The sequence below is a fragment of the Monodon monoceros genome, unplaced genomic scaffold (genome assembly GCF_005190385.1).
Source record: "Monodon monoceros isolate NGI ecotype Baffin Bay Population unplaced genomic scaffold, NGI_Narwhal_1 Super_Scaffold_2, whole genome shotgun sequence".
NCBI classification, from domain to species: domain Eukaryota; kingdom Metazoa; phylum Chordata; class Mammalia; order Artiodactyla; family Monodontidae; genus Monodon; species Monodon monoceros.
Genome location: NW_021703776.1, coordinates 12,492,704 through 12,518,584, shown reverse-complemented (window position 1 = coordinate 12,518,584; position 25,881 = coordinate 12,492,704). Strand labels below are relative to the sequence as shown.

At 38.3% G+C, this 25,881-nt stretch overlaps 1 protein-coding gene across 2 annotated transcripts in view; it reads left to right on the top strand.

Annotated features, from left to right (window-relative positions):
• SUGCT (succinyl-CoA:glutarate-CoA transferase) overlaps positions 1-25,881 on the top strand; it is a 688,910-nt gene that overhangs the window by 217,431 nt on the left and 445,598 nt on the right. For both annotated transcript variants that reach the window (XM_029233791.1, XM_029233792.1), the window contains exon 10: positions 19,861-19,932. In XM_029233791.1, coding sequence (XP_029089624.1) covers positions 19,861-19,932 — 72 coding nt within the window. The remainder of the gene's footprint in view (positions 1-19,860; positions 19,933-25,881) is intronic.

Sequence of the window (25,881 nt, the reverse complement as noted above, 5' to 3'; positions counted from 1 at the left end):
TGACATTACCTCTCAGCCAGAAGAAATATATTGCAGAGCAAGTGGTTGTAAATTCTATGTTCTATTTATACATGATGAGGGTGTTGTGAACTCTGGAGCTACATTTTAAATCTCATGTGTGTGAGGGCTTTCTTGTTTCTTACCTTATAAAATGTCCTCATTTTAAATGTCTCTAAGTGCATGTAAACATATATAAAATAGCCCCAAACACTCATAATAAAATAAGCAAGATCTTCTAGACCAGACCATTTTCTTTCTTCTTCATTGTTTTATTATAGTCCTCCTATCAGGATTTCATGTTTGATCTTAAAATCACAGAATTTAATAGCTGGAAGGGACCAGTCCAACACCCTAAATTTATAAGTGAGGGAGCTGTGACCTGACAAGTTTAAGTGATTGCCTAAGGCTGTATAGTAAGTTAGTAGCAGAATCTAGGTCTTTTGTCTCTAAGACCGAACATTCAGGGGCGAGAAATGACAACTGGATCCGGACAAAATTGAGGCTTTTATTACTTAGGAGAGGTGGCACTGGGGCTCTACAAAGTGACCCTCAGCATACATATGTGTGACATTCAGCATATAGCTGAAGGAAAAGATTGGGTAAGGCTTAAAGTAAGGGACCCTTACCTGGGTGGCAGAGGCTGGCCCTCGTGAAATTTCCTGAATGGACCCATACACCGTTTATAAAGGATATTATGATCTTGGTTATGATCAGGTAATAATTATCTAAGGATGTCAGGTTGAACCAGAAAGGCAAGCATCAGGTAGATATCGAAGTAGTGGGGTGGTATATTCAAAGTCAGAAAAGCAGTAGCACCTTAGCTCCAGGGAGGCTCTGCTAACTAATAGCTTGAGGAAGTTGCTTATCTTTCAGGGCTTCAGTTTCCTCTACAGTAACTTTATAATAATACTATCTACATCTTATGGATGTGCTGATAAGCAAGGTAATTCATGAAATGAATTTAGCATAGAGTCCGGCACGAATATAACCACTTAGTAAAGAATAGCTATCGCTATAATCCCAAGTGATCAGGCTCTTCGTGGTGGGAGATCTGTTACAGGGAGAAAATTCTATCCCTTGAGACAGAAGTACTTAGAGAACTTATTAGGTTCTCAGAGTCCTGGAAAAGTCACTCACAATTTAGGATAACATTCTAGTCTGAACAGATAAAAGAGGTACGTAGTAGAGAAATTGAGACAGAAACCTGTTCGCTGAGCAGGGCAACAAGGTGGGTATTTAGTATTTTCAAGGAGTGCAACACAGGGAATAGTACGCTTTCCAGTGTATACAAGTGAGCTGGGTACATCCCAGACTCAAAAGAGATTCAGAGTGTAAGACAAATTTCAATGAGCTTATCCTGACTAGATTCAAAGATCATTGGTGGCCTTCCCTCCTGGACTCTTATACAAAGATAACTGTTAAATAACACCAAGTTAATATCTATTGTTATTAGCTACTTTAAAACTTATCATTGATGGCCAGTAGACATCTTCTTTTAGATATGACATTTCTTTCTTTTTTTTTTAAATAAATTTATTTATTTTTGGCTGTTGGGTCTTTGTTGCTGCATGCGGGCTTTCTCTAGTTGCAGTGAGTGGGGGGCTACACTTCGTGGCAGTGCACGGGCTTCTCATTGCGGTGGCTTCTCTTGTTGTGGAGCATGGGCTCTAGGCACACGAGCTTCAGTAGTTGTGGCACGTGGGCTCAGTAGTTGTGGCTTGCAGGCTCTAGTGCGCAGGCTCAGTAGTTGTGGCACATGGGCTTAGTTGCTCCGCGGCATGTGGGATCTTCCCGGACCAGGGCTCGAACCCATGTCCCCTACATTGGCAGGCGGATTCTTAACCACTGCGCCACCAGGGAAGCCCCTAGATATGACATTTTCTAAAGATTTTTTTTTTTTTTCTGCTGCTTCAGAATGAGTTTTTAACTGATGCGATGACTGGCTACAGCTGTATTTACAGTTTAGTTCTAAAATGCGGCTCCAGGTTTCGATAAGGCCATTTGAAAATCCATTTGAATTCCAGAAACCTGAGCAAGAAATTTGTCCCCACCATAAATTTCTGATGTATTCCGATAGACTTGGAAATACTTGTTTTTTTCTAAGCTCTTTATACATCTTAATTTCTGTCTTTTGATCATGGAGTTTTGTGGGAAATCTGTGCAACCTGAAGCAGCTGGAGGGGGTAAATCACATGGGCATGATATATGCCAAGCCTGTGCATTAAAGATTAATAGAGAAGACACAAATAAATTCACCAGTAATAAGAAACAGTTATTTGTATGTTCTTTCTAAGCCAAAATACAACCATGAAAAGAAAATGTTGAAACCAAATGAGACAGAAGACATTTCGGTTCTGTCAGCCCTCTCATTTCTCCCTTTGTCCACAAGATCATAAGCTTTTATATTGGACTTTTTGAGAGTATATTATTCATATTTGTCTCCCCCTGTGCCTAATATATTACCCAGAAGAAGATATAGTAGGTCAACAATAGATATGTATTGAATGAATGAATATTGGTGACTTGAATAAGTATTCTGGGACAAGGAATAGTTTATTATATCTGGAGAACTTTTGAATGTTTTGTGGTATGTGCTGAATCCTTTCTTTTAGTTCTCTTAGTAAGAGAACCTGTCTGATCAAATAAAATAACATCTATGAAAATTCTTTATAAATTGTGATGTGCTCTGCTAAAAGTAGGCTTTGTCAATACCTTTGTACTATTATCTTGGGAACCTGGAAAGACTACACCCTCTGAGTAAGGACCAAAGTCTAGGAGTAAGGACAATACTGAAATAGACCAACCTTAACAAAGGCTAAAGCCAATTCTTGATGAGATCAAGGTGATCTTTTAAGTAATTCAACCTGCCCATCAGAACAAACCTTAACAGAAACATCCCAGAATTTTATAGGAAGTTAACATAATCCAGAACCTTTGCAATATATCCTTTATAATTTTTAACAGACACATTTGTAGACATGTGAAAAAGCTGGAAAAAGTGACTGGTAAGGAAGGTATAAAATAATCAATTGAAGCAGACACAGAGATGGTCCACATACTGGAATTAATAGACAAGGACTTCAAAATTAATTATGATTAATATGTTAAAAAACAGAGGAAAAGATGGATAAAATGATGATAAAAAGATAGGATATTTCAACAGAAATATGAAATGAATTAATAGGCATTAAAGAGTACCAAAATATGTCTGACATTCAAACCCACTAGATAAATTTAACCACAGTTGGTACACAGCAAGAGAGAATTAGTGAATTCATAGAGAAGTCAATAAATAATACTCTTTTTTTCTATCTTGAACTTCAGCTTGGAATTTATTCATTCAGCCACTCTATGCCTTTGATGGGAGGGATTAATCCATTTATATTTTGAGTAATTACTGATAGGGAAGGACTTGCTTCTTTAGGTTCATTCTAGTTGAGGTTTTTTTGGCTTCTTGAATCTAGATATCCATTTCTCCCCCCAGATTTAGGAAGTTTTTTTTTTTTTTTAATTAATTTAGTTTTGGCTGCATTGGGTCTTTGTTGCTGCACACAGGATTTCTCTAGTTGCAGTGAGCAGGGGCTACTCTTCATTGCGGTGCGTGGGCTTCTCGTTGCAGTGGCTTCCACTGTTGTGGAGCATGAGCTCTAGGTGCACGGGCTTCAGTAGTTGTGGCTCGCGGGCTCTAGAGTGCAGGCTCAGTAGTTGTGATGCATGGGCTTCGTTGCTCCGCGGCATGTGGGATCTTCCTGGACCAGGGCTTCAACCTGTGTCCCCTGCATTGGTAGGCGGATTCTTAACAACTGCGCCACCAAGGAAGCCCTGGATTTGGGAAGTTTTTAACCATTATTTCTCCCAATAGTCCTTCTGCACCTTTCTCTGTTTTCTTTCTGGGACTCCCACATGTGTATATTGGTCTGCTTTATTATGTCTCGTAAGTCCCTTATGCTTTCTTCATTCTTTATTCTTTTTGCTCCTGTGACTGGATAATTTAAAATGGCTCATCTTTGAGTTCACTGATTCTTTCTTCTGTCTGGTTAAGTCTGCTGTTGGTTAACTTAGTGAACACAAACTCTAGTGAATTTTTTCAATCAGCTACTGTATTCTTCAGCTCCAAAATTTCATTTTAGTTCTTTGTATTTTCTGTCTCTTTAATGATAGTCTCATTTTATTCATGCATAGTTTCCCTGAGCTCGTCAAACATCTTTATGATGGCTGTTTTGAATTCTTTGTCAAGTAATTCATAGCAACCTGTTTTTATAGGGTCGCTTTCTGTAGAATAATTTTGTTCCTTTGATTGGGCCATGCTTCTGTTTCTTCATGTGCCTTACAACTTTGTGCTGGGATCCATGCATTTGGAAAACCACAGCCACCTTTCCAGTCTTTATGTGCTGGCTCTGTAAAGGGAAAGACCTTTACCAATCAGCCTAGCTAGAGATTCTGGAGGCCTTTTAAACCTTTTTGGTGGACGCATCTTCCCTGGACTGCACTTTCTCTTTTCAGGATCTCATAATCTCTTCCTCCCTCTGGTGTCTGTTTGCAGTACTGCAGGTTCTCTAGATGTGCAGCAAACTCCCAGCTCTCTTATTCTCAGCATCCCCCGGGTATCTAGTGTATGTTGTGTCACATAAGTGCTCTGAGACTGGAGAGGCAGAAACCAGTTGCTTAAGCAGCCCCCTGAAGAGCTGGAATAATTGGATGCATACTTTACTCGTCTCTTTCCCTGTTTGAGTGAGAGGCCACTTCGTTGTACACCTCTGTCTGTCATACTGTGGATCCTCTGGAATAGTAGATGCCACCCAGTTCTCTCTCTCTCTTTTTTTCCCTCAGCAGCCCCCAGGCATCTAGGGTATACTGTGTCCTGTAAGTTCTCTGAGACAAGTGAGACAGAAACCTCGTCCCTCAGGCAGCATCTCAAAAAGTCTGCACAGTGGCTGTACGTCTCAGTCTTCTCTTTCCCTCCCCAGGAAGAAGCCAGCAACTGGGAGTTTTCTCCCAATAATGATGCACTGAGTAGGGGTTGGGGGCGGGGTATGGCAGATGAGTGCCACAAATTTTCCTACTGGCTTTGATGTGACTGGTTTCACACTTGCCTGGGGACCTGGCATGCAGAAGCCTCTTAACCATTTTCTGGATTTCTCATAAAGGGAATTGGTCTATGTACTGTTGTTGAGGGAAAGAGGATCTGGGGCTTCCTATTCTGCCATCTTGCTGATGTCACCCCACATCAGGTTCTCTGTTGAAGGGAGATCTTAGTGGTTCATCCCCATTACTGCCTTACTAATTATTATTATTATTTTAATATTAGTGTTTTAGATTCACTCAAATACTATATTTTACTTTATTTTCTCACCATTCCCTTTTGTATCTCATTCTTTCTAGGTTTAATTTCCTTCTTTCTAAAGCATATTTTTTTAGAAATTGCTTTGGTGAGGATCTGGTGGTGATAAACTCTCTTGGACATTATTAGTCTGAAAATGACTTTATTTCAAGATTATTCTTTAAGAATATTTTAATTAGGTATAAACTTTTATGTGGAAAAGAAATCCTATATTGCCTGTTATTATATCTCAGAATTATCACCTGACTTCTATTATTGCTATAGAGGTTTCTGCTACCTATCTAAATGACATTCTTAAAAAGGACAGATTATTTTTTTATTTGGATGATTGTAACATTCTTATTTTGTCTTTGATATTCTTCAGTTTTATTATGGTTTATTTAGATGTACGTTTCTTCTTCTTTGTTCCACTTGGGATCCATTGAGTTTACAGAATTAATTCTCAGGCATTATCTTTTCATATATAGCATTTCCCTCATTTTCTCTGTTGTCTCCATTTATAACTCCATTTGGATGCTTTAATTTTAACCTCCTTGTCTCTTAATATCACTTTTACGTTTTTGATCTCTTCTTTTTTATGAATTCTAGCTAATTTTTAAAAACCTCTATTCCAGGCAGCAGTTCTCCTTTCAGCTTTCTGATATGCTCTGTAACCTGTCCATTGAGTTTTAAATATCAATTATATTTTTATTTAAAAAAATTCTATCTTGTTCTTTAAAAACTGTACCTTTTTTGAGAGTAACTTATACTTTTCTCATATGTTTGAATCGACCCCTCATTTTAAAAAACATTTTAGCCATGGTTATTTTATGTTTTCTATCTGTAAACACCATTAGTTGAAGATCTTGTGATTCTGATTCTGCTCTTTATTGTTTCTGCCAACTCCTGCTCATAGTAGCTTATTTCCTTGTATATTGTGTAATGTTGGATTGTGGGCTCAAAGATAATTGGGCTATCTCAGTGTAAATCCTTTTCAATTTAGGTTGAGGGTGTCCTTCTAAATAGCGTTTGTATTTACTTCTTGCATGGCACCCTAAGGGACCTGATGGAAAGCAGGGACCATTTTTTTGGCTTTCGCTATTCAGACCCTACTGATAGATTTGAACCTCTTTAAGGAAAAGCCATGATTCGGATTATTCAAGGAAGTCTTTTTTCCTCCCACCTTTTCTCATGAATGGGTCTTTCTCATTACACTTTTACCCTTTATGTGTTCCAGCTTTATGATGGTTTCCCAAGGGGGTTTTCTAACCTGTCACAGTCCTGGTTTAGATGGTAGTTAAGTGGTTCAGTTTTGATTACCAACTTTGAAAAATTTAGGACAAGAATTTTGAAGTGGGTCAGTGTTACAAAGAGAATTCCTGTAGAAGTCATGGTTCAATCACAGAGCTGAAGGAGAAGAAAGAGACTGAGGAGAAAAGCACAGAAATCCCACAGAGTAGGAGGAATTGGATTGGAAGGAAGTAAGATTGCATAGTTTCTCTCCAGGGTAAAACAGGAGAGGGTGGTTAGGAAGGGCAAGGAGATCAAAAAAGGTGAGGACTTTGAGAAAAAAATGTTGTGATTAAGATGTCAGTTGAGAGTAGATTTGGTGAAGTGCTGAATAGGAGCCATCCCAGGCAAGGAAGGGAGGAATGAATGAATGGTAGGGAATGGAAGCAGAGACGGACTACTATCTGAGAGCAAAATAATTTATTATATTTAGTTAGGTAATTAAAAACTGAACATTAATTGAACAACATGTGGAGGGAAGTTCCTGAAGAACTTAAACTATTTGGTCTTCGCAAATGTCATTTTCTTCTCAGAACACCTGATGAATGAGATTTCATGATCATTTTTTAAAAGACACCCTGTCTAAATAATTAGCTATCATATTTTAAAAACTGAACTTTATTGGATGGAAAATATGGATTAAGGCAAAATAAATCAGTATTCTCTTGGCATTTAGCCAAAGCCTTCATTTAGGGACTTATATAAAATTGCAAACGTAGTTTATTCTTTAGGGGATAATATTAAATCAAACTTTAAATATATCAGTTAATTTGTGAAACAACGCTGAAGAAAATGAAAGGTCACACTCTATAGATTCTTCTGGATGTCATCAGGGTCCTTGCTCCTGTATAGGCCTGACAGTTTGCCTGGCCCTTTTTAAACTTTTCTGTGGAACACTCTTCTGGGAAAAATTAATTGGCTTTCTTACCAAAAGAGTTTCATGATCAAACTAATTCGGCAAACTCCTTTTTTAAAATTCTAGGCCCCTTTTGGAGATTCATAAATTTGCTAGCACATTAAGGGTTTTGAAAAGTAGAGTAAAAAAGCTGTGGAGCTTGCATTTCTCAAACTTATTCAAGTGAAGAAAAGTTTTGTGTGTGTGGTGCTGAGAGAGAAAAACAGAGGGAACATTGTTATTAACACGCTACGGAACAGTGTTTTGTGAAACTAATTTGGGAAATGCTGGCTTAAAATCTTCTGTAAAAATCCATTTTCAAATAAAGATGAGATCCTCCTATATGTCAGGCCCTGTGTGGAGCAAGCAGATCATAAGTCCATAAGATATAGACCCAGCCTTCTTGTTCACTACTCCCCCAAACTCCAGTGTGCAGGAGAACTTCAGATACTGACCCTGAATTTGCATCATATAGCACAGTTTAGGAAATCTAGGATTAAATCTTTTTTGGTTCTAACAAGCAGAAATGCAGTCAAACTAACTCATAAACAGGGATGGGGGGGTGGATAAGGGGAGGCTATTGTAAAGCTACAGAGATTTTGCAGAAATCTCTGTTCCATTTCAGTTCCATTTCATGGGAATCAGGATGCCGTCTGGCATGCGGCAGTTGCTTAGTCCTTGTCTGTTTCTTCGGTGTAGTCTGGTCTTTTGTCTCAGTTTTAGTCTTTCTGAGGCTTTCTTACTTAATTACTTAAGCCTCATATGGTCATTCCAGCCCCACCCCCAAGTGGCCCTTTGAATTGTCAAGCTGATGTAATTGATTCCTGATCGGTGAATCGATTGGCTGGCTTGGGAGTAATACCCACGTGAGTCTCGTCAACCAGGGATGAGGAGTGGTCGGTCACCCTATGTACAGAGCTGCTGCTTCGGGGGTGTTGAGGGAGGAGTGCAAATTAAACATTTACCATAATTGGGATGAAGAATTTTAGTGTTTGAGAAGACAAGCAATGGTAAATTATTTCCAGCACATTCTATTATGCATAAAAATGCTTAACTAGCTCCCATCTTTATTTACAGAGCATGAATCCCAGAGGAACTGAAATGAAACAATTATTCAAACAGAGAATAAACTCTGAAATAAAACAATCTCCTGTAACCCCTGACCTTTTAGCTAATATGACCTGTTAATGTTGGCAGGGGTCATAGAAATACCAAATACCTTTTCTTAAGTGGTTATGGAGATGAGAAAAGAATTATTGCTTTCTTCACCTTTTGACCTACTGGAAGGACTTACTGAAAAATTTTTTTCAGGTTGTTTTGGAAGAATGCTTCTAATGGCTCTGATGTTAAATTACTTTGGAAGGGACAACTTCCTAGTTGGTCTAAATTTTGACGCAAAAGAACCTTGCATAACACTCCCATGACCTCAGTTGTGGTGTATGTGCCCATGTGAGTGAGTCCAGCGCTTTTGGGTCACCAGTGATTGAAACAGGAATGTACAGAATAATATTCAGAGTACATATTGTTTTTTCTTGTATGTCATGAAATGGAAATAGTTGAGGTACATTTTGAGACTTCAGTCCTCTGGCAATTCAGCATGACTCCCTCTGCTGAAAAGCCTGGGCTCGTTTTTCCCTTCTTAGAGGCACACACAGAAGGGTCTACTGACCTTTCCATCGACAGATTCAGGCTTCACTCAGTTTCCAGATTCATAAGGACTTGAGACAAGAAACAATTAATCCATGCTCAATTCTGTTAATTTTGCCTTCTGATCTTTAGCTTCCCAGGGAGAGAATTCATTGATCATTTAGTCTTCAAAGATTCTGGCCTCTAATATAGTTATTTCTCACTACAGTAGCAATTCATCATTCTGGTCTCTTCCTTAATCTCACATGCATGACAGATGGCCTGGGTTAGGCTCCCAGGTCCTGATCACACAGAAGAAGGAATGAGTCCTTTAAAGAACTGGTTCAGATCCTGGAATGTGGCCATCTCATCAAGGTCCTACCAGCTGCTTGCAGCCTACCACCTTTTCCATCACTTTCCTTAGTTAGAGATGTCTATAAATATTTAAAATGGAGCCTTCCTCTAAGCTTCTTCGGACCCTGGAGTTGACTTGTTTAAGATACTTGGTTATCCCATGAGGACTACATTTCACTTGTTCCTGTGAGTCAGCCGGGCCTTACCATAAGCACTTATTCTTCACTGCATAAGTTGAGTAGCCATTAGTTCTTCCCATGATCTTTGGGCCAAGCGCAAAGATGTATTGCGAACCTGTATACTTTAGATTCCAAGCCTCTGTACAGGAACCCATTTCATATTTGGATGCAAAAGAAATTTTACTTCCAGTTAATGTTCAATTATTTTGTAGTAGCTATCTGGGTTATTTGTTGGAAAGAATACTAAGGCTGATCCTATATGCTTCAAGACGGAGTGCCGGAGTTACACAGCAACATCTGCTGTGGGTACCGGTTTGGGGTGATGATGATGGAATTGATGGTTGGAGGTGGTGGCAGCATGAATGCATCTTTGATGGTCCTGCCCTGTGGTGAGATGCTAGGAGATTTCTCCTCACCATCCTATAGGATAACAAGTTCCTTGCCTCCAAACACCACAATGGGTTAACAAACCCTTGGCTTTGAGTGTTAGGGAGGTAAAGGAAGAGATCTTTCAGGCCAACTGAATGGCTTCTGAAAATGGAAGGGCTGTCTTGTGAATGGGCAAAATTTTGACCGTGGTAGAATGAATAAGTACTTAATTAGGGGGACTGAGTCTTGCATTGTTCCAACTACAGGATACATCCGGAAGTCCTCATGGAATTATAGTCTCCATCTCCCTTTAAACTTATCTTCACCCTTAAACTTAGGCAATAACCTGTGAAGAAGGAAGTTTGTTGTGGGAATCAATTCTGAGCATGTTTGTCATTCTCAGTGAGTCCTCACCTTTGGGTCCCTGACACTTCCTCCTCTTTCCTACTTCATGTTTCCTAGCTTTGCCAGCAAGCCTTTTGTATACTGTCTAGTATTTCTTGAATTGCTTGGTTTGCTGTGATCGAGCATTAATACATCGGCTTTGATTTAATAAAATGTATTAAGCTTCTGTTATGCCAGATATTGTCCTAGATGCTTGGTGTAGCTGCAGCAGGCTCTAAATTCTTATCTGCCAGCCAGGCTCCCATGCTCACCTGATGTCACTGTCATTGCTTCGTATGTCTTTGTTCAAAGGCTTGGGCTTCTGCTTTTGCTTATATTCTCTGAGGTTCTCATCTAGTTAACTACCTGGTTACTATCCCTCCACCCTTTGGCTTTCTTTCACAATTCTTCATGTGGGAATTTGGAGGCAAGTCTCTGAATCTCATTCCCATAACTGGGATCCTGCAGCCTCTGCCTATAAATCTCAGGAGCCGACTGCCTACTGTCAGACTTTCAAGAATTAGTCTGTTAAAATTTCTTACTCCATTCCCTTCCTATACCCCCATACTTTATCTGGCTGAATGCCTTCCTAAGCCATGCTTATTCACACTTTCTATACTCTGGGCTGAAATTCCACGTTCAACTGGACCGGTACTCCAGTGCCTCTTCAGGTCTAGTGGGTAGGTCTAATGTCAGGCCTCTCCCCTAATCCCAGTCTCACCGTGTGTGCCTTACATTTTGTCATTGATAAATCTTGAGACATGATGGAGTTAAAATATGTTTCAAAAATCTTATTGGCAATCCACTCTATAATCCACTTTACAATAATATTGTTATTGTAACTGTGGTTAATATTCTGTTCTAGCTATATTTTTTGCTTGAAGGTGAACTGTCATGGTGACAGCCTGAATAAAGTTCTAGCCTATGAATGCTTTTAACTAGTCTTGGATAAATGTAGGCTCATTGTCAGAAATGATATTCTCATGTATGGTACATAACTAGGACGGAACTATGACTGTTGTAACATGTTGGAGATAAAACAAAGAGCACTTAAAAAATGCTTAACACAGTCAAGGAATTTTTACCTTGAAGTGCTCCTGAAAAATCAGTGTGGACTCTTGTCCAGAAATTTTTGTTACTTTCCGTTAAATAGTAGGTGCTTTGGGCAGGCTCTTCCAAACAGTCTGGCTTAAAACAATCAATTTATAAAACAGTCGACTCAGAATCATCAAAACTGGTTTCTAACCCATACTTTCCAGGAAAAGCAACCCCGTGTGCCATTGTACATTGTGTCCAAGATACACGATGGCTGCCTTCTTGAATAACAGCCGACTTTCCTCACAAAGGACTTCTTTTTTAAGAAAAATAATATCCACTGATAATTTGTGAAGAAGATGCAAAATAGGACAGTTTCCATTTCCTTTCTTGCCCTTGCCTGCACACCTAGTATCAAATAATGAGTGATTGAAAATTCTAAATATTTTTTATTTGAAATGGGATTTAATTGATTTGAAGGAGCTCAAGGAACATTCACACTTCCTATGGTATTGGAAAATCCTGACCTGGATCTGGGGTGGCAGGAAATCAGTACATAATATTGCTTTCAAAGCTATTCTAGAATTCAGGACAAGGGCTTGTATTTAGTATTCAGAAATGGGTGTTCAAAACTGCTTATTCCCCATGAAAAAATGTGTAGAGAAGTAGGTAGTAGGTGAAATTAGGGCCTCCCGGGCTCCTTTACCACTTTGCACAGTTCTGTCCCATAGATGACACTGTTCTTGAGCTGTAAGCAGTTTGTGTCTCATTGCCATCTGGCTCAGCCATAAGGTGAACTGAACTGTTAGTGGTAGGAAATAGTGCTCTAAATTTGTCACGATGTACTAGCACAGACCCAAAGTCATAACTTTTTGACATTCCAGAAAACATTCTCATGGCCATGAGTTAAACTTCATGGAATGTCTCTTTCCAGTGGGTGATGAAGTCGTTTAGCAAAGGTTACCTTTTGTGGAAGAAAATCTTGTTAAAAATTAAGTAGCTCCAGGAGGGTTTGAAGTTGGTGCTCTTGTTTTTGAAGTAGACACACTACCAACTGTATGTACCATTTTTAGATCAGAGAAAATACTGATGCACCGATACAGGAGTTTGAGAGGGTGACGGAGGAAGTTCCTGTTTTCCTTTTCCCATTTGATCGTCTGATAATATATTGAGTTGATGCAGAACTTCTAGAAGTTCTTCTGTAGTTCTGTCAGCTCAGTAATGAAGACGTCGTCAGAGCAGGTTAGCATGGCTGGAAGCTCAGAAAGCAGGGTATCTGGGGATCAATAGCAACTTCAAGAGCAGTGGGAATTCCTGACTGACCTCTTACTTCGCTGCTTTCCTGTATGCTCAATATTCTCTACCCCTGTATGTTACATCTCTCCCCTTCAGTTTCTCAGGTGTGGTCACAGTTTACATCTGAAACTGCTCTAACTACAGGAACTAAACTTTGAATCCCTGTGTCCTCTTTACATGTCTCCCAATGTGCTCATAAGTTGTGCAGTTTCCTTGGGATATCTAATCCCTTGTTCCATCAGTATTTTCTCAGCCTGAAAACCACCTTTTTCCCAAGGAGAAGGGGTTGATTATGACTAGAATGTGAAGAGAACCATGCAATTTGTGTGGTCTCCCTACCAGTGCAACTTGTCACCCTTGAATAAGCACAGCTCACATTGAGAGGTTTATTTTCTCAGGAATAATGAAATCTGGTCTGCTCTGAGGAAAGGCTTGGTGTTGGCCTATCCTTTCAAAACTACAGACACTTGCTGCCCTTTCTCTCATCATTTCATGCAGAAGCAATTGTTTCTTTCCTCTTGAGGCTTAAATTTTTTTTTTTTTTTTCTTGCGGTACGCGGGCCTCTCACCGCCGTGGGCTTTCCCGTTGCGGAGCGCAGGCTCAGCGGCCATGGCTCACGGGCCCAGCCGCTCTGCGGCATGTGGGATCCTCCCGGACCGGGGCACGAACCCGTGTCTCCTGCATCGGCAGGCGGACTCTCAACCACTGCGCCACCAGGGAAGCCCCAGAGGCTTAAATTCTTTACAAGAGAAACATCCCAGCCCTGAGTGTTTGTGGGCCAGACTGATGCTTTTGATTTGAGTTCTCCCTGTGATGGAAAACCTGCTAGAGGTGTGTGTGTGCATAGCATGTGGTCACTAATCTTGCCTGGTATGGGGAGTGAGGTGACCAAGGCAATGAGGTAAGAGAGTTTGCAGAGTGGATAAGGGCCCAGGAATCAAGATCCAAAGGGTTAGAATGCACTAGGGAGTTCCTTTTATGTAGGAACCAGCATATTAGTAACTATTTAATAATAATGATATTTATTGAGTCCTTACCTTTTATCAGCAACTATTCTAGTCACCTCACACTGTAGCTCTCACTTCACATTGAAACTGCTTCGCTTCAGTAAACACTAAATGAAGCGTTTTACATTTTGACCATCCATAGTCTCCTGTCTTCCACTGTGCATGTTCAACTACTCCCACTATGGTTGGTCTTTGACTTCATCAGGATTTCTTATCCACTGACACCTCTCCCTTTGCCCTATCCATAAACTCCTCCTATCCCTACCACTTTCTTCCATATCTAGATAGTCCATAGCTCATGGTTCAATAACCTTCTGGCTAGTTTTCTAATTTTCCTACACCTGTATCTTTTGTCATATCCATCTGACAAAACGCTAGAGAATGCAAATATCCATTTATTCTATGTCTGAAACTGAGAGATGATGGAGAAAATCACTCATTTGGGCTCTCAGCACTTCAGCATTCCAGTTATGCTTATCTTGCCACTTTTCTGTCCCTTTCTCTTCAATGATACATCAGAACATCTCCACTCTTTTTGATCTTCCAGTCTCATTTATCCCAACGCTGCTCTCAGCTGATGACTTCACCCCTTAGTTCACAAGCAAATAGAAGCACTGGGAACTTCCTCAACCTCCCATCACCAGACCATCACGGGGACCTGTATCTGCACCCATGCCCATCCTGTGTTCTCAGTCTTTTGCTTATTCTTCCCCTTCACAGCCAGACTTCTCAAACAGATGTTCACATGTTCTCTCTCCATCTCCGTAACTGTTGCTTAATGCTTGATCCGTTTCAAACTGCATTCTGTCCACTTTGTGACACCAGCACAGCACTTGCTGAGTTGATGAAAGACTACCTTGTGGGCATTCTTCAGTCCTCATCTTATTCCCTGGCTAACTCCTCTTCTGCCTGGGCTTCAAATGGGGGCGACCTTCAGATTATCCCTTGGCTCCCTTTATTTCCCGCTCTACAGTCTGAACTCTCTTCCTAAATGACTTCATCTACGTGATAGCTTCACTTATAGATTATAAGCCAGTGACTCCCAAGTTTTACTTACAGTTCAGCCTTTCATCTGGTCCCCAAGTCCTGCTCACTTGAAATTTCCACTGGAGTATCTCAAAAGTTCCTCAGAATCCTAAATGTTACCCATGACACCTTCTTCTTCCTCAGCCTTCAACTCTTAACCATCATAGTCAAGTCATTACCAACTAGTAGATTACCAAATGTGTAGATTTTACCACCTAAATATTTCTTGAACCCATTTTCTTCCTCCTCTGTTGTCGGGGCCCTAATCTAATATGCCATCATCTTTTAAAAAAATTAATTAAGAAAAACTTTGAAATAATCGTAGATTCACATGTATTTTAAGAAACAGTAGAGATAGAGCCTGTGTACCCTTTACCCAGTTTATCCCATTGGTAACATCTTGCAAAACTCTAGTGCAATATCACAACCAGGATATTGACATTGAGATACAGAACGTTATCATCACCACGAGGATGCTTCTTGCTTTTCTTTTTTTTTTAATTAATTTTTTAGAGCAGTTTTAGGTTCCAGATTGAACAGAAAGTATAGAAATTTTCCCATATATCTCCTCCCCCTACACATGCACAGCCTCCACATGTAAAATTGGTATAACTGCATTGACATACTATAATCATCCAAAATTCATAGTTTACATTAGGGCTCACACTTGGTGTTGTGCATTCTATGGATTTAGACAAACGACACTTATCCACCATTATAGTATCATACAGAGTATTTTCACTGCACTGCCCTGTAAATTTTCTATACTCCACGTATTCATCTTTCCCTCCCCACGGTCTCTGACAACTACTGATATCTTTTTACTCTGTTCATAGTTTTGCCTTCTCCAGATTGTCATATAGTTGAGAATCATACAGTATGTAGCCTTTTCAGATTAGCTTCCTAGTAATATGCATTTAATGTTCCTCCGTGTCTTCTCATGGCTTGATAGCTCATTTCTTTTTAGTGCTGAAAAATATTCCGTTTTCTGGACGTATAACAGTGCGTTACCCATTCACCTACTGAAGGACATCTCCTTAAACGGTCACTTGGCCATCCCCTTAGTGTTTCCTTCTGACCATACTTTCTCATTTTTTACAGTATTGATGGGCTGAGAATTTTCCAAATCTTTCATTTCTGCTTCCTCTTTGCTTGTCTTTAACTTGCACTATATTTATATTTATTTATATTGTACAGTCAGGAGGAGCCAAGTCACACCTTCAATATTTTGCTTAGAAATAGCTTAAGTTAAATATCCAGTTTCGTCACTTGCAAGTTCTACCTTCTACAAAACGCTAGAACATGAACACAATTCAGCTAAGTTCTTTGCCACTTCATAACAAAGATCACCTTTCTTCCAGTTTCCAGTATCATGTTCTTCATTTCTGTGACCTCATCGATATGAATTTTACACCCAGCATTCTGTTCAGGATTACCTAGGTATTCTCTGAGAAGACTGAGGCTTTCTCTACAACTAACTCTCTTTTATTTCTGAGCTTTCAACAGAATTGCCCCTAAGAGTCCAGTCACGGCAATGCAGACTTTTTCTAGCACGCACCTCAAAACTCTTCCCGCTTCTACCCATTACCCAGTTTTAAAGCTGCTCCCCCATTTTTAGGTATTTGCTACAGCACTCCATTTCTCAGTACCAATTTCTTAGTCCATTTGGGATGCTATAACAGAATACCATAGACTGGGTGGCTAAAACAGCAGACATTTATTTCTTATTTCATTATTTCTTGACAGTTCTCAAGGCTAGGAAGTCCAAGATCAAGGTGCTGGCAGATTTGATGTCTTGTGAGGCCTCTACTCCCTGGTTTGGAGATGGCTGTGTTCTTGCTCCTAATACCATCTCACTGGGGGTTAGGATTTCAACATATGAATTTGCGGAGGATATAAACATTTAGTATATAGCAAAATATAGTACTTTAAAACTCTTATTTAAAATATATTTATTAAATGAACACTGTAGCAATAATAACAGGGAACAAATAATCATGTAAAGAACTCATAATCTTACCTTCATCCTAATAAATCTACTTGGTGAGCCTTAGTCTAATTATATCCTGGTGGCTGAGCTGCTATTCAGTGTTTACTTTCCAATGGTCATTAACTAATTACCTCTGCTTAAAATTAAAAAAAAAATTATATTGGTAAAAATATGTTTCATGTTATGGTTCAGGCTTAAGGAAGAAACAGGCACTTCTTTATTAATTAAAAGGAAATGAACACCCCCCAAAATGTAAACTCATTGAACATGTCACTGATCCAAAATTTTGAAAACCTTTCTTCATGTTATACTTGGCAACACACGTTGTTACTTCACATTACTTATCCACTCCCCAACTCACCTTTCCCCATAAAAAAGAAAGCCAACAAACAACCCGTGTAACTTCGTAATTATCAGTGGTTTGTTGAGACATCTCTGCTCAAAATCCTTGTTCTCTGTCATAGCTCTGTTGTAGACCTCCTTTCTGCAGTTTAAGAAACACTAATGCATTAGGTATAACACTAATTTTACTTTTATATTCCCTTGCCCGGTGGATAAGGGAATACAAACATTTAAAATGGTTCATGTAATATCTCAGTAGCATTAATTTCCAAATCAAGCAAAAATGTAAATAGAATAAAACCGGATTATAGTGTTTTGCTTGAGATCCATTTTTGCCACAACTCTATTATACGGAAGCAATCATTTGAGTGATTTATTAACATTTTATAACCATTTATTAATTGCCTCCAATTCTTCAGATACCACATAGTGTATAGGAAGAATAAAAGAAAAAAAATACAGTCAACCAACTGAGTCTACCTGCACTGTACTACAGAACCTTCTGTGATGTTCTCTATCTGGACTGTCTCACATGGCAGCCACTAGCCACATATAGCTATTGAATGGTTGACATGTAGCTAGTATGTCAGTGTAACTGAACTGTTAACTTAATTTTTCTTAATAACAGCTTTATTGAGATATAATTCACATACCATACAATTCATCCATTGAAGCTATACAATTCAGTGGTTGTTAGTGCATTCACAGAGTTGTGCAGCCATTACCACAGTGAATTTTAGAACATTTTCATTGCCTCAGTAAGAAAGCCGGTACTAGTGCAGTCACTTTCCAAATTTCCCCAACTTCCTCAGCCCTAGGCAGGCACTAATCTTTCTGTCTCCATTGATTTGCCCATTTTGGACATTTCGTATAAATGGAATCACAATTTGTAGTCTTTTGTGACTGGCTGATTTAATTTTAGTTTATTTAAATTTAATACTCACATGTGGCTAGTGGCTACCATAAGAAGCAAGTGAAGTAAAAGACCAAATACAGATGCTTAAGTAATGCTGAAGGTTAGGAGAAGATAATCCTGTAAAAGGGGCATGTGGAAAACATGTCAGAGAGATTGGAGATGAACCCAGACAAAGCCTAGAGACAAGACACTTTCCTGAAGGAAGGTATGGTTAACAGTACCAAATAATACAGAGGGGTCAAGAAAGAATTATTTCAGCGTAGTGTTAGGATAAGAATCCTGATGACAAAGGGCATTGGAATGTGGTGGTTGGTGAAGAACTGGCACTTTAATATTATTTAGAGATAGAGGGAAGGGAGAAAATTTCAAGATAGCTTGAGAGGGGTGTCAGGATTGATGCAAATTTTATTTTATTTTATTTATTTATTTAAAAATTTTATATATTTTATTTATTTATTTTTGGCTGCATTGGGTCTTTGTTGCTATGTGTGGGCTTTCTCTAGTTGCGGTGAGTGGGGGCTACTCTTCATTGCGGTGCATGGGCTTCTCATTGCAGTGGCTTCTTTTGTTGCATAGCATGGGCTCTAGGCTCGCGGGCTCAGTAGTTGTGACATGCAGGCTCTAGAGCACAGGCTCAGTAGTTGTGGCGCACGGGCTTGGTTGCTCCGCGGCATGTGGGATCTTCCTGGACCAGGGCTCGAACACGTGTCCCCTGCATTGGCAGGTGGATTCTTAACCACCGCACCACCAGGGAAGCCCCAAATTTTATTTTATTTTTAATATTTTTAGTGTAAGCACGAGCTTACATGTAAGCAGAAGAAAAGGATCCAGTGGAAATGAAGACATAAAAGTTAATTGAGCAGGGTTCTGAAGGATGTGAGTAAAGGTAGAACTAAGGTCATTAGCCTAGGAGTAAGATGTGCCAAGGAAGATAGAAGTTATCTTTCTCAGAGGCAGGAGTAAGTGAAGAAAAAGTAGTTGAAGATACAGAGCAAGTTTTACATAGAGAGGAAACTAAAGCAACTCATTTACTTAAAGAAAGCAGGAATGAGGCCTTCTGAGGGTAAAATTTGTTTCCTCCGACCATCACTGTGATCAAATGTGGATCAGGGAGGGCTGCAAAGTACTCCATGGGGCTAAGGCTATGGGAGGTGGAGGCATCAGTTACTAATATGTCTCTGGCTTTTACCAAATGACCGTGTCTCCTAAAAGGAACAGGCATTCTCAGATACATAAGGCCACACAAGGTCCAGGTGTGTCATTTTTCACTTACTAGAAAGTGAAAATTACCCAAAAGTTTATATCTAAGATTTTCAAAGACAAAAATATAGCTCCATTACTCATCTTCCTTCCACCCCACTCTCCTTTCTTTCCTCCTTCTCTCCTCCCTCCCTTATTTCCTTCCTTTTTTCCATGTATTCTTCGTATGCTTTGTAGAAAACAATGTACCGTCATTCTTTTTGCCCTATGAGAAAAACTGGAAACAAACAAAACACAGAGTTTGGGGAAAACCCAACATTAATTCATACTATAATGAATATAGAATTTGATGTTATGAAAATCCAGTATTTATTTTTCTAAGTCACACATTTTCCCCCCTGCTTCCAATGATATAACAGTTAGTGGAAGAGATAGGAAGTGCTTTGAAAACCTCAAATGACAACTATGCAAATATAAGAGAAAAATATACTAATTAGTTGATATTGATTTAACTAATAACATTACTTTAGAACAAGGATTCTATATAAAAGTTTGAAAAATTAAAGACAATTTTTGTGGTATTCTCAATATGTAAAATTATATATTTATGTATGTATGTATTTATTTTAGGCTTTTAAAACCAAGGATGGATATCTCGTAGTTGGAGCAGGAAATAACCAACAGTTTGCTACTGTGTGCAAGGTAATCTATAATATTTGGGATGGGTGGATAATATATGCAACAACTCATTTTGCACAAAGCCAGGAAAATTCAGTTTTGCCTAGAGCAATGTTGCTAAGTCTATACTCAAGACTCCCTGTGTTAGCACCTAAAAGTATGCTTTTTCTATGCTTACAAATCCTAAGGATAGGGTCTAAATTAGCACTCTGGTTTTGTAAAATTGATGTATCTGGCTGTAGTTTTAAATGAAGAATCATAGTAGCTTAAATTATGCTAAAAATTGAGCTGTCTACTCGTCCAAACAAAAAGGGAAAAGTCATTTTAAAGGGATTTTTAATGCCAGGATTTTTTTTCTGAGAAAAAGAAAGGAACAGAGGAACTAGAAAACAATCAGAATACAATTAACAAAATGGCAATAAGTACATACCTATCAATAATTACTATAAATGTAAATGGACTAAATTCACCATTCAAAAGACATGGAGTAGATGAATAGATAAAAACACAAGACCCATATGTGTGCTGCCTACAGGAGACTCACTTCAGATGTAAGGACACAGACAGACTGAAAATGAATGTATGTAAAAAGTATTTCATACAAATGGAAACCAAAACAAAGCTCTGGTAGCAATACTTATATCCAACAAAATAGACTTTTGTGATAAGAGACAAAGAAGGGCATTGCATACTGATAAAGGGGTCAGTCCAACAAGAGTATATAACATTTGTAAATATTTACGCACCCAGCATAGGAACACATAAATATAGAAAGCAAATATTAACAGAGCTAAAGGAAGAACTAGACATCAACACAATAATAGTATGGGACTTTACTACCCCACTTACATGAATGGATAGATCATCCAGATAGGTAATTAATAAGGAAACATTGGTCTTAAGTTAGACCAGATGGACTAAACAGATATATAAAAACAGTCCATCCAAAAGCAACAGAATACACATTCTTTCTCAAGTGCCCATGGAGCATACTCCAGGATAAATCATATGTCAGGCCACAAAACAAGTCTTAATAAATTTAAGAATATTGAAATCATATCAAGCATCCTTTCTGACCACAATGGTATGAAACTAGAAACGAATTACAAGAAAAAACTGGAAAATCACAAATGTGTGGAGATTAAACAACATGCAACTATAAAAATGACTGGATCAACGCAGAAATTAAAAGAAATTAAAAAAATACTTTGAGACAAAGGAAAATGGAAATACAACATACCAAAACTTATGGGTTGCAGTAAAAGCAGTTGTAAGAGGGAAGTTCATAGCGATAGATGGCTACCTCAAGAAACAAGAAAAATCTCATATAAACAACCTATATTTACACCTCAAGGAACTAGAGAAAGAAGAACAAACAAAGCCCAAAGTTAGCAGAAAGAAGGAAATAACAAAGATCAGAGGGGAAATAAATGAAATAGAGACTAAGAAGACAATAGAAAAGATCAGTGAAACTGAGAGCTGGTTCTTTGAAAGGTAAACAAAATTGACAAACCTTTAGCTAGGTTCAAAAAATAAATCAGAAATGAAAGAGGAGGTGTCATAATTGATACCACGGAAATACATAGGATTGCAAGAGACTATTATGGACAATTATATGCCAACAAATTGGACTACCTAGAAGAAATGAATGAATTCCTAGAAATGTACAACCTTCCAAGACTGAATTATGAAGAAATAGAAAATCTGAAGAGACTGATTACTAGTAAGGAGATTGAATTAGTAATCAGAAACCTCCTAACAAACAAAAGTATAGGATCAGATTGGTAAATTCTGCCAAACATTCAAAGAAGAATTAGTGCCAGTTGTTCTCAAACTCTTCCAAAAATAGAAGAGGAGGGAACACTTCCAGATTTATATTACAAGGTCAGCATTACTATGATACCAAACCCAGCAAGGACACCACAAGAAAAGAAAACTACAGGCCAATGTCCCTAATGAACACAGAGGTAAAAATTCTCAACAAAATATGAGCAAACTTAATTCAACAATACATTAAAAGGATCTTACACCATCATCAAGTGGGGTTTATTTCTGGGAGGCAAGGATGTTTCAACACACACAACTCAATCAATGTGATATATCATACTATTAGAATGAAAGAAAGGAATCATGATCATCTCAATAGGCATAGAAAAAGTATTTGACAAAATTCAACATTCATAATAAAAAACTCTTAGATTAAGTATAGAAGGAACATATTTCAGCATAATAAAGGCCATATATGACAGGCCTACAGCTAACATCATGTTCCGTGGTGAAAGGTTGAAAGCTTTTCCTCTAAGATCAGGAACAAGACAAGGATGCCCACTCTCACCAAAGTTATTCAACATAGAATTGGAAGTCCTAGCTAGAGCAATCAGGCAAGGAAAAGAAAGAAAATTTATCAGAATTGGGAAGGAAGAAGTAAAATTACTTCTACTTGCAGATTACATGACTTTATAGTTAGAAAATCCTAAAGATTCCACCAAAAATCTATTGGAACAGTAAATGAATTCAGCAAAGTTGCATGATATAAAAATCAATATACAAAAATCTGTTATGTTTCTGTACACTAATAACAAACTGTAAGAAATGGAAATTAAGAAAACAACCTTACAGTTGCACCAAAAAGAATAAAATACCTAGGGATAAATTTAGCCATGGAAGTGAGAGACCCATAGACTGAAAATTGTAAGACATTGATGAAAGAAATTAAAGAAGACACAAATAAAGGAAAAGATATTATGAAAAGATATTCTGTCCTCATGGATTGGAAGAATTAATACTGTTAAAATGTCAGTACTATCAAAAGCCATCTATAGATTCCGTGCAATCCCTATCAAAATTCCAGTGGCATGTTTTACAGAAATAGAACAATTATAAAATTTATATGGAACCACAAAAGACCCTAAATAGCCAAAGTAATCTTGAGAAAGAAGAACAAGGAAGAACAAGGAGAAGGCATCATGCTCCTGGATTTCAAACTATATTACAAAGCTATAGTAATCAAAACAGTATGGCATAGCATAAAAACAGATACACAGATCAATGGGACAGAATAGAGAGCCTAAACTAAATTCACTCATATGTGGTCAGTTAATTTATGACAAAGGAGCCAAGAGTATACAATGGGGAAAGGACAATCTCTTCCATAAATAGTGGTGGTAAATGGACAGTCATATGCAAATGAATTAAACTGGACCACTGTCTTACATCTTATACAAAAATTAACTCAAAATAAAATAAAGTCTTCAATATAAGACCTGAAACCATAAAACCCTTAGACGAAAACATAGGTGGTAAGCTTCTTGACATCAGTCTTCATGAAGATTTATTGGCAAAAGCAAAAATAAACAAGTGGGACTACATCAAAGTAAAAAGATTCTGCACAGCAAGGGAAATCATTGACAAAATGAAAAGGCAACCTACTGAATGGCAGAAAATATTTGTAAATCATATATCTGATTATAGGTTAATACCCAAAATAGGTAAAGAATTCATACAACTCAATAGCAAAAACCCACACAATCCAATTAAAAAATAGGCAGAAGTTCTGAATAGACAGCTTTCCAAAGAAGATATATAGATGGCTAACAGGTACATGAAAGATGCTCAGTGGGAGAGTGATAATAAATAAATAAACAAAACTCCAAAACGATCCATGGTAAGTGCCATGCAGAGAATTAAAATAGGCTACTGTGTTAAAATAGTGGCTGGGTTGTCAGGGGAAAGTCTCTCTGAAGAAATAACATTAAGATGAGATCTGAGTGACATTCATAAAGCAATAGTGATAAGTTTTTTCAATATAAATATTAGCATAAAATGTTTGCCATGCTAATATAAATATAATACTCAAAATTCACAAAAAAGCCTGGAAGTATTCCATAATGCTAATACAGACCATATTTGGGTGGTAGGATAGAAGTGGGTTTTTCTTTCTAAAGAAAGAATGGTAAAATACAAAAGAAAGTGGTAAAATACAAAAATATATTTAGGCTTTGTCCCCGATTTCTTACACAGAGTTCCTAAAACCCTCGAAATTTCCTGAATGATGGAAGTGTTTTTTGTTATTCACAACAAGCTCGTTTCAATCACACCTGAGTTTATGCTACTGAGGTGACTTAGGGTGGGGTCTCTAGATAGCCCCAGGATGGGTTGGTCACCAGGAAGACCAAGTGATTAGAGGGTTAGAAATTTTAGCCCCACTTACCAACCTCCAGTAAGGGGAGAGGGGACTGGAGATTGAGCTCTATGAAAACCTTTGAACTGTAAGATTCAGAGAGCTTCTGGTGAAGACAGCAAGGTGATGGGAGGGTAGTGGAGCATGGAAGCTCTGCACCCTCCCACCTCATACCTTGCCCTGTGCATCTCTTCCATTTGGCTATTCCTGAGTTGTATCCTTTATAATAAACCAATAGTAGTAAGTTTAAAAAAAAAAAAAAACCACAGTGAGATCTCACCTCACACCTGTCCAGAATGGCTATTATGAAAAAGACAAGAAACAACAAATGTTGGTGAGGATGTGGAGAAAAGGGGACCCTTGTGCACTGTGGGTGGGATTGTAAATTGATGTAGCCCCTGTGGAAAACAATATAGAGATTCCTCAAAAAGTTAAAAATAGAACTACCGTACAATTCAGCAATTCCACTTAAAGGTATATATCTGAAGAAAATGAAAACACTTAACTTGAAAAGATATATGCACTCCTATGCTCACTGCAGCATTACGTATAATAGCCAAGATATGGAAGGAAAAAGATTTTTTTCTCTTCTTTCTTTTTCTTCTTCTTTTTCAAACCCCACAAGATATAATTAGGCCCAAATATAGTTATTCTACTACCAAATTTATTTACTTACCACTAGAAAATTAATTTTTTTCTTCAAATTAGTCTTTGTTTAATGAGTACCTTTCTGCAAAATTCATGTTTTAAGTTTTTAGCAATTGTCATGTTAAAAATACTGTTCCTGGGGACTTCCCTGATGCAGTGGTTAAGAATCCACCTGCCAATGCAGGAGACACAGGTCGGATCCCTGAAACGGGAAGATCCCACATGCCGCGGAGCAACTAAGCCCATGTGCCACAACTACTGAGCCTGCACTCTAGAGCCTGCGAGCCACAGCTACTGAGCCCACGTGCCACAACTACTGAAGCCCACGGGCCTAGAGCCCGTGCTCTGCAACAAGAGAAACCACCACAATGAGAAGCCCAGGCACCGCAACAAAGAGTAGCCCCCGCTCGCTGCAACTAGGGAAAGCCCGCGTGCAACAATGAAGACCCAACACAGTCAAAAACAAAAAAAACAAAAATGTTGTCCCTAAACAAGGCCTTAAATAAAGGCCTTGGAATTATTTAAAGTAATTTTATATTGAAGATACTCTCAATTTTTAGCATTGCTTGGACATTTTTTTCAATTTGATGTTTTTATTATTTATCCAGACTCTGGTCTTTTGTTTTTATTTAAGGCTTTAGTTTTCAGTTCACTTTTTAGAGTTCTAATCCCAGGCAAATAATCTAGTTTAAATGTGTATATATATATATATATATATATATATATATATATATATATATATATAAAGTTTATTTTTCTTACATGTAGAGAAAGGCCTTACCTGTTGAGGATTTTTTACTGGTTGGGAAAGGTTTCTTTTTCCTTGTACCATGAGCTTTCAGTTTTAATAAAGATGCCTGTGAATTCCTTAGAGGAACCTTATTTACTGCAGTTAACTTATTATGTACAAAAATTATTTATTGCTGTGCCTCTTTCGTATGAGAGGTTAACGAGCACAGCTAAAAACCACAGCAAAGGGGTGGGAAGTACCGCAGAGAAGGTGACAAATGGAGATAGTTCCAATTGCAGGAAGGGCTGGAACATCTGAGGTGGGAAGGAGGGGAGCTTTTATAATGGTGACTCTGAGTAAGTGTAGAGAAAATTGATTCAAACATTTGATCTGGGATCAAAGAACCTTTATTATG